The following is a 9838-nucleotide window of genomic DNA, read 5'->3' as shown; positions in this document are numbered from 1 at the left end:
TGCCGTTGTCGAGTGTCAGTGCTGTCTAGAGCTTGGCAGAGTAACCAATCGTATACTCTTCCATATCAGTAGGTGGCAGCAGGTAGCTAATTGATTTGTAGATGTCGGAAACATGGTTTGTCGTGATCACAATATGTAGACGATAGCGGGAGGCAGCGTGAAGGTAAAAAGGTATCTAATGCTTAAACCAAAAATAAACAAAAGGCGAGTGCCCCTAAGAAAAGGCATTGAAGTTTAGGGAAGGCTATGCAGAACGAAACTAAAACTGAACTGGCTGCAAAGTAAACAAAAACAGAATGCTGGACGACAGCAAAGACTTACAGCGTGTGGAGCAAAGATGGCGTCCACAAAGTACATCCGTACATGACATGACAACCAACAATGTCCACACAAAGAAGGATAGCAACAACGTAAATAGTCTTGATTGCTAAAACAAAGCCGGTGCGGGTATTATCACTCAAGGAAGACATGAAACTGCAACAGGAAAATATCAACAAAACAGGAAAATCCATTTTAGGCTTCATAATGCGCCACACATTTTCAATGGGAGACAGGTCTGGACTACAGGCAGGCCAGTCTAGTACCCGCACTCTTTTACTATGAAGCCACGTTGATGTAACACGTGGCTTGGCATTGTCTTGCTGAAATAAGCAGGGGCGTCCATGGTAGCGTTGCTTGGATGGCAACATATGTTGCTCCAAAACCTGTATGTACATTTCAGCATTAATGGCGCCTTCACAGATGTGTAAGTTACCCATGTCTTGGGCACTCATACACCCCCATACCATCACAGATACTGGCTTTTCAACTTTGCGCCTATAACAATCCGGATGGTTCTTTTCCTCTTTGGTCCGGAGGACACAACGTCCACAGTTTCCAAAAACAATTTGAAATGTGGACTCGTCAGACCATAGAACACTTTTCCACTTTGTATCAGTCCATCTTAGATGAGCTCAGGCCCAGCAAAGCCGACGGCGTTTCTGGGTGTTGTTGATAAACGGTTTTCGCCTTGCATAGGAGAGTTTTAACTTGCACTTACAGATGTAGCGACCAATTGTAGTTACTGACAGTGGGTTTCTGAAGTGTTCCTGAGCCCATGTGGTGATATCCTTTACATAATGATGTCGCTTGTTGATGCAGTACAGCCTGAGGGATCGAAGGTCACGGGCTTAGCTGCTTACGTGCAGTGATTTTTACAGATTCTCTGAACCCTTTGATGATATTACGGACCGTAGATGGTGAAATCCCTAAATACCTTGCAATAGCTGGTTGAGAAAGGATTTTCTTAAACTGATCAACAATTTGCTCACGCATTTGTTGACAAAGTGGTGACCCTTGCCCCATCCTTGTTTGTGAATGACTGAGCATTTCATGGAATCTACTTTTATACTCAATCATGGCACCCACCTGTTCCCAATTTGCCTGTTCACCTGTGAGATGTTCCAAATAAGTGTTTGATGAGCATTCCTCAGCTTTATCAGTATTTATTGCCACCTTTCCCAACTTCTTTGTCACGCGTTGCTGGCATCAAATTCTAAAGTTAATGATTAATTGCAAATTTTTTTTTTTTTTATCAGTTTGAACATCAAATATGTTGTCTTTGTAGCATATTCAACTGAATATGGGTTGAAAATTATTTGCAAATCATTGTATTCCGTTTATATTTACATCTAACACAATTGCCCAACTCATGGAAACGGGGTTTGTAATATTAGCAGCATACTTTCTTTTTCTTTTGTTTATGAGGCGGCGTGGCTCGGTTGGTCGAGCAGCCGTGCCAGCAATTTGAGGGTTCCAGGTTTGATCCCCGCTTCCGCCTTCCGAGTCATTGCTGCTATGTGTCCTTGGGCAAGACACTTGACCCACCTGCTCCCAGTGCCACCCACACTGGTTTAAAATGTAGCTTAAAGATGTAGATAATGGGTTTCACTATCGAGAGAAAAGCGCTATATAAATATAAATCACTTCACTTTGAGTGCCGAGTCTGCTGTTCTTTCTCCATTTTTGTGCAGGTTCTGACTCATTTCTCCAAAGTCAGAATCAGAATGCTTAGAATTACATTCCTCTTGCTAGTCAATTTGACTGGAAATGTCCATACTTTGTATCACATTGAGAGTGTTGCTCTGCATTCATATTGAAAGTCAAAGTTAAACAAAATGGAATAATGTCCCGAACAAATCCCATCCTTTAAAGGGGAACATTATCACAATTCCAGAAGGGTTAAAACCATTAAAAATCAGTTCCCAGTGGCTTATTTTATTTTTCGAAGTTTTTTTCAAAATTTTACCCATCACGCAATATCCCTAAAAATAGCTTCAAAGTGCCTGATTTTAACCATCGTTATATACACCCGTCCATTTTCCTGTGACGTCACACAGTGATGCCAATACAAACAAACATGGTGGAACGAACAGCAAGGTATAGCGACATTAGCTCGGATTCAGACTCTGATTTCAGCGGCTTAAGCGATTCAACAGATTACGCATGTATTGAAACGGATGGTTGTAGTGTGGAGGCAGGTAGCGAAAACGAAATTGAAGAAGAAACTGAAGCTATTGAGCCATATCGGTTTGAACCGTATGCAAGCGAAACCGACGAAAACGACATGACAGCCAGCGACACGGGAGAAAGCGAGGACGAATTCGGCGATCGCCTTCTAACCAACGATTGGTATGTGTTTGTTTGGCATTAAAGGCAACTAACAACTATGAACTAGGTTTACAGCATATGAAATACATTTGGCAACAACATGCACTTTGAGAGTGCAGACAGCCCATTTCAGGCGCGCTAAGAACATATATTTTTCCACAATTTCAGCACTCAGGTTAACCATACCGCGAGTAATGAATAAAGTTTTCATCAATAATATATTCTGTAGACATACCCTCATCCGCTCTCTTTTCCTGAAAGCTGATCTGTCCAGTTTTGGAGTTGATGTCAGCATCTGCTTTGAGTGTCGCAGGATATCCACACATTCTTGCCATCTCTGTCGTAGCATAGCTTTCGTCGGTAAAGTGTGCGGAACAAACGACTGACCATTTCGTCGGCTTTCCCCACAGCCTCGTATTTCGAACAAATTTCGTCCAATTTCTTGCCACTTTCGCATCTTTGGGCCACTGGTGCAACTTGAATCCGTCCCTGTCCGTGTTGTTACACCCTCCGACAACACACCGAGGAAAGTGAGAAAATGGCGGATTGCTCTCCGAGAGCGAATAATAGAAAGGCGTTTAATTCGCCAAAATTCACCCATTTAGAGTTCGGAAATCGGTTAAAAAAATATATGGTCTTTTTTCTGCAACATCAAGGTATATATTGACGCTTACATAGGTCTGGTGATAATGTTCCCCTTTAACATAGTAGTTGCAGTAGTTCTTGACTGTGGCCACTGTGGGGCACTTGTCTGCCAAACGTTGAATGGCACTGTTGTACTGCTTGGTGGGGGGATGGAGGGGTGCAGGAGTGGTCATAAGACCATGTTTGCTCTTCTCCAGGCAGCGCGGTGGTCATATGAGCAGCAGAAGCAGAAGAAACAGTGATGGAGGATTTGTGCCGCTGGATAAGGAGGCGCTGTTGTGGTGAGGGCGATGAGGCCAGAGAGCCGAGGGAAACAGAGAAGGAAGAAATGGAGGTAATGAGGATAGAGGAGAGGGCTGTCAAAAAGAGCAGGAGTTCCTCGTCACTGCCAGCCGCCGAGGTATCTAATGGAACTTTTCACATTCTTTGTTGTTGGGTTGTCATTGTGATACATTTTACAGTGGACGGTGTGTTGTCCTCGTCTATAACTTTTATAACTGCTTCACAATGGATATACTCATTGTACATAAAGTTTTATCTAATTCATACAAACATACATTTATTAATTGCTTATTATGTGGGACTGTCTTTGTTGAGGGCAGCACGATGGTACAGGGGTTAGTACGTGTGCCTCACAATACGAAGGTCCTGGGTTTGATCCTGGGCTCGGGATCTTTCTGTGTGGAGTTTTCATGTTCTCCCCGTGACTGCGTCGGTTCCCTCCGGGTACTCCGGCTTCCTCCCACCTCCAAAGACATGCACCTGGGGATAGGTTAATTGGCAACTTCCCTAGTGTGTGAATGTGAGTGTGAATGTTGTCTGTCCATCTGTGTTGGCCCTGTGATGAGGTGGCGACTTGTCCAGGGTGTACCCCGCTGAGATAGGCTCCAGCACCCCCCCGCGACCCCAAGAGGGACAAGCGGTAGAAAATGGATGGATGGATGTCTTTGTTGACACACTTCTGCAACACTGCAGGGAAGTCTGGGAACATAACCTCTTGATTGTAGTGTTCCCACTTTTCAAGAAGAGTGTGTTCCACAGGGGATTACACTCATCAGCCTTCCTGGCAAAGTCTAGTCCAAAGTCCTGTCCTAATTTGACTGTTATAGTCGAACAGGAGGCAGAGGTGCAGTTATCTACTTTTTAAGGGGTATGCAAGGGATATTTTTTTTTCTGTAATATGTAACTCTGACAAAAGAATCAGACCAAAAACAAATGTCCACTACAGAGGATGCTGGTTTTCAAAATAAGAATAAATGTGAAGGGAGAAGACTGCCTTCCTGGTCCTTAGTTTTTTGGAAATATGAACCCTGAACAATTTGAGTAGCCCTGGTCTAGCAGCAGCCTAACAGCTAAGTAACATCTGGGCTAATTTATTTATTTGGTCTTCTACTCTAAAACACACTGTACATTCACAACTACGGTATGCAACTTCTCACCTTAAATTCATTTAAAGAATAGATTTATTTATTATTTATAACAATTTGCCAATCCTTAGTTTATTGTTAAGATTAAGAGTAAAATGTGTGGATGATAGCAGTGTACTTTGAGGTGGTCAAGTGGTTAGGGTGTCACATGGTGTTCCCAAGGATGAAATTTTGTGCTTGGGGTGAAGTTCAGGTTTTTTTCCAAGTTAATATTTGAAAGACTTTTTAAAGAATATATAAAAGAACGGGTACTGAATTTTGTACTTTAATGAGTACCGACCGAATTTCGTCGGTACTACCGGGTACTGATTCATGTAAAATTAAATGGTAAATATTTCGATACCTTTGTTGCCCAGCTCCGCAAACAATTGGCGGGGAAAAAGAAGCGCTCAAAGCAATCTTAGCGGACTCAGCTGCCTTGATGTAATGTTGCAACTTTCCATACCAATTTTAATTACAGCAAGGTGGTCTTGCCGCTGGGCCTTAGGCCTGTCGCACCTCCACCGGTGCCTGTGGTGGACTGTGCATGGCAGGGACGTCCTCTTCCCTGAGGCAGGCCTAAACCTGACCGCATACCAGAAAAGGTTTTGCTGCAGGGTCTTCAGCTGGGGACCACCTCCCATTGATGTTCCGCTCCTTAGCCCAGAACATCTCCCGGTGGCGGGGCAGTGAACACTACTTGGATGTTGCTCCCCAAGCCTTGTCGTGTCGTTTGAGCCAGAGCCAGTGGCTAGCATTCTCTGCTACTTCTGAGAGATCCTTGGTGGATCTGCTCAGGGTGGCTCCACGTAGTCCCAGATCCTTGAGCAGGCGTGGTGTTGTTCTGCCCACAAAGCCTCTGGCTCCCACCTCCACCAGATACAGTCTCACCCTCCATCCACTTTCTCTGCACTCCGCGACCAGGTCTGCATACTTTGCCTTCTTTCTCTCGTAGGCAGCTTCCAGTCCCTCCTCCCATGGCACTGTCAGCTCAATCAGTACTACTGAAGACAACAAACAAGTATGCCTGACAAAAAGCGCTCGAAAGTACAATAAGTACTCACTTTTTAAAATGTGCTAGCTCGATGCTAATTTCCATTAGATAAGTCATATACATGCCACTGATTAGCATTAGCGAGCATACGTGCCATTTTTAACACCTCCGAATTTTGTAATGAAAACTAAAACTAAAATCAAACAGCTGGTGTGTAATAAGTACAATACTTACAGTATAAACCCTTTGTAGGATTCAACTAAAGACAAGACTGTCACATTCAACTTAATGGCAAATATGACGTTTTGACTATGGCAACACACCATTGTCCAGGGCTATTCAACTAAATTGTAATTTGGTTTGTGTGTGTGAGGGGCAAGAGGAAGAGGCAGTGGGATTGCTAATCACTGACATCATTCACACATGCACAAACAGCTGTTAAATACAGAAAATGCCGACTCTAAATAATTCCATACCCATTGCTTTGGCGCCCCGCTTATTTCCAGAATATAGTACATACCCACTTTTTTTAGCCAGTGACAGGAAACATTTTGTATAGGGGCGGTATAGCTCGGTTGGTAGAGCGGCCGTGTCAGCAACTTGAGGGTTGCAGGTTCGATCCCCGCTTCCGCCATCCTAGTTACTGCTGTTGTGTCCTTGGGCAAGATACTTTACCCACCTGCTCCCAGTGCCAACCACACTGGTTTAAATGTAACTTAGATATTGGGTTTCACTATGTAAAGCGCTTTGAGTCACTAGAGAAAAGCTCTATATAAATATAATTCACTTCACACTTCACTTGTCCTGGTTGTGGAAACACTGGTCCAGTTCACACCCTTGCAAGGGTACTGGACGGTGCATGGGCACGCACTCAAAGCGCTGAGGTTGTCCAGTTTGGGGACCTTAGGATCTCATCTATGCTATTTGCATATCACGTGGACCAGATGGCAAGCTGGGATCTCCAGCCTACAAATCAAAGGCCATACATGGTTCTCAGATGGAAATGATGGCTTACACCCTTTGGGTTGGGAGTGAAGTCTTGTTTAAGGTGCAGTTCAAGTATCTCGAGGTCTTGTTCTGACAGGCAAGTCAGACCGTCGAGAACTGCGCCAAAAATCTATGTTTGAAGAGCTATGTTCCTACCCGCAACTATGGTCACAAGTTGTTTGGGTTGTGACCGAAACAGCGAGATAGCATATACAAGCCACGGAAACTAGTTATCTATGTAGGGTGGCTGGATTCTCTCTACAGAGACACAGTGAGGAGCTTGGTCATTCGGTAGAAGCTTAGAATAGAGGCATCAAGTCTGGATACCGTCTGGACGCACCTGGTGAGGTGTTCCTGGCATTCGCAGCCAGAAGGACACCGTGAGGTAGACCCAAAGTACACACTGGAAGGTTCATGTCCTGGTGAAACTGGAAGAGATGGCCAGAGACTGGGCTACCTCTTCGCTCCATGACCTGGTTGAGCGGAAGAACACATTTAGGACAGCTTACTGTACATTCATCAACTATGGATGTTTGTTCTTTTGTTTGTCTGCGGGCCCAGCTTGATGAAGACAGTTCTGGAGCTCAACCCCACTGGTTCCACACACTGCAGATGCGACGACTTCGAGTGCAGCGAGAGCGCAGCAACAGTGACCCGTGGAGCAGCAACAGCTGCCAGAATCCCTTCATCTGGGTCAGCTGTTGAACAATCCTACATGTCATGTAATTTTTTGTAACCTGTAGGTGTGAGGTGTGACCACTCTGTGTGTGTGTGTGATCAGAAACCAGGGCTTCAGTTCGGAACCGCCAACTCGTATGTGAGTCTGGAGAAACTTGGTGAAGGCTCGTACGCGTCTGTTTTTAAAGGAATCAGCAGGTCAGAGGACACATGGTTTAGGATGTCGTCACTACAGACGTTTGGGGTGATGACAAAGATAATGATGATACATCCCCCATTTGTGTCAAGGATTAATGGGCAGCTGGTGGCGCTGAAAGTGATTGAGACAAAGACAGAGGAGGGTGTGCCTTTCACTGCCATCAGAGAAGGTGATCAAGACCTACTGTACACTCACATATAATACATAGACACAGCTGTACTGGACACATTTTAGGACATTTAAAGGATCATGGCTTTTTATGCGCTAACATATGTGTGTGTGTGTGTGCGTGTGCGTGTGCGTGTGCGTGTGTGTGTGTGTGTGTGTGTGTGTGTGTGTGTGTGTGTGTGTGTGTGTGTGTGTGTGTGTGTGTGTGTGCGTGCAGCCTCTCTGCTTAAAGGCCTGAAACACGCCAACATCGTCCTCCTTCATGACATCATCCACGCCAGAGACTCGCTCACCTTTGTCTTCGAATACGTGGTGAGACATACATAGGAGGTGTTCAGCAGCAGGTCACATGATCAACATCTTCAATGATTATTGTGTGTAACGACTTGTGTTCTTGCAGCAGACAGACTTGGCTCAGTACATGAACCAGCATCCAGGAGGTCTGCACTCTCACAACGTGCGGGTACGAGTCCTCACCAAATGTTTGTCCAGTTTAGGGTCACAAGCTGGAGCCCATCCCAGCTGGCTGAGATTGAGAGGTGGACCGACTGTTAATCGCATAGATATGGAGTCATGAATAGATCATTTATTCAACCACTTGTCTTAAAAACAAGACAACGTAAATATTATGATAGAAAACTGTCAAAAGGTGCATACAACTCAGCATCTTATTTTTTTGGCAAATCATAAACCGAATAGTAAACTCACCGCTTTACAACTAAATGGTAGTTTTTCACATAAAATAACACAGTGTTTACAGTACATTTGAAACTTTGCGCATTGAATTACAATTGGAGCATTACAAGTCTAAATTTGGTTCCAGGACACACTGGTGTATTGCAGAATACAACACCGTCTTTCTTGATGCCAACATACACATCAACGTTTTGCAAGTAGAGAAAATCAACAGATGCTCTCCTTGCAGATATTCATGTTCCAGCTGCTACGGGGCCTCGCCTTCATCCACAGTCGACGGATCCTCCACCGCGACCTGAAGCCTCAGAACCTGCTCATCAGCTACTTGGGAGAACTCAAACTGGCTGATTTTGGTAGGTTCCTTCATGCCGACCGTAATATTGCTGCACTAAAACCTAAGGAAGTATTGTAGCAAAATTATTTACAAATGCGTTTCTCAATCTGTGCGTCTGTAATCGAGTTCACATGTGTGTGTACTAATGTGTGTGTCTGTATCTCAATGTGTGTGTGTGTGTGTGTGTGTGTGTGTGTGTAATCAGAGCTGCGCGTGTGTTTTAAGTTGTCTCTCCATCATTTGTCTGTATTTCCTCAATTGGCTGTCTTTTTACACGTGACTTTCTTTGTTTTTGCCGTGAAAGCGTTGTGAGTGCGTAATCACAGTTGTGTGTCCGTATTCAGAGATGTGTACGTGTAAAGCAATCTGTGTCTAAGAGTTGTGTGTGTGTAAAAAATGTGTCTGTCTTTAATCAGATTTGTCCGAAGCAAGAACCCTGATTGGCTGTCTGTTAGACATGACTTTTGCAACACTCCTGCTGTGTAAGAGTTGTGTGTCTGTGTAGAGATTCGAAGTTGTAAAAAAAGAGTTGTCTCTGTAACTTCAGCTTGCTTTTCCCTATACTGACCACTAGTCGGCGCTTTGCATCCATTCGCACTCCTGTTGGTGTTGAAGCCAAGAACAATTATAATGCACTTTCTATCATAAATAAAAGTTCATGTTTTAGCAGTAGCTGTCAGAAGTATTTTGTACTCAAATCATCATGGAGTATCAGGCCTGTTTGCAGGGCTCTCCAGTCTTCTCTTGTCATCCACCCTATGTATGAGTTCTATATTATTGATATTTACAATAACATTTCCTAGGCCATTGAATGAATGTTATTCGTTGTCGACCAGAAGCTTTTCTTCCTACTCGTTTTGCTGTTAACATCATTTTTTTCTCAGCTGTCTTTTCTAATGATATTTCTGAGGAATTTCAGCTGCCTCTTTTGAATCGTTGCAATAAGAGATCTCTTTGTTTTTGCCCACACCAATACGTCTTCATTACTTTTCTTTTCAGTCCATGATATGCAGTGAATTTTTCTGAAGAACCACATTTCAGTTGCCTCTAATTTTCTCAATTGTTGATTATTTAAAGTCCAG

At 43.9% G+C, this 9838-nt stretch overlaps 1 protein-coding gene across 2 annotated transcripts in view; it reads left to right on the top strand.

Moving 5' to 3' along the window:
• The first annotated feature begins 3569 nt into the window (after positions 1-3569).
• cdk15 (cyclin-dependent kinase 15) overlaps positions 3570-9838 on the top strand; it is a 17593-nt gene continuing 11324 nt past the window's right edge. For both annotated transcript variants that reach the window (XM_061970784.1, XM_061970794.1), the window contains exons 1-7: positions 3570-3694; positions 7243-7374; positions 7463-7557; positions 7648-7727; positions 7944-8038; positions 8127-8189; positions 8652-8775. In XM_061970784.1, coding sequence (XP_061826768.1) covers positions 3623-3694; positions 7243-7374; positions 7463-7557; positions 7648-7727; positions 7944-8038; positions 8127-8189; positions 8652-8775 — 661 coding nt within the window. In that variant the 5' untranslated portion in view covers positions 3570-3622. The remainder of the gene's footprint in view (positions 3695-7242; positions 7375-7462; positions 7558-7647; positions 7728-7943; positions 8039-8126; positions 8190-8651; positions 8776-9838) is intronic.

This window comes from Nerophis lumbriciformis, linkage group LG01 (genome assembly GCF_033978685.3).
Source record: "Nerophis lumbriciformis linkage group LG01, RoL_Nlum_v2.1, whole genome shotgun sequence".
Lineage (NCBI taxonomy): Eukaryota > Metazoa > Chordata > Actinopteri > Syngnathiformes > Syngnathidae > Nerophis > Nerophis lumbriciformis.
This window is presented reverse-complemented; position numbering and strand designations above follow the sequence as displayed.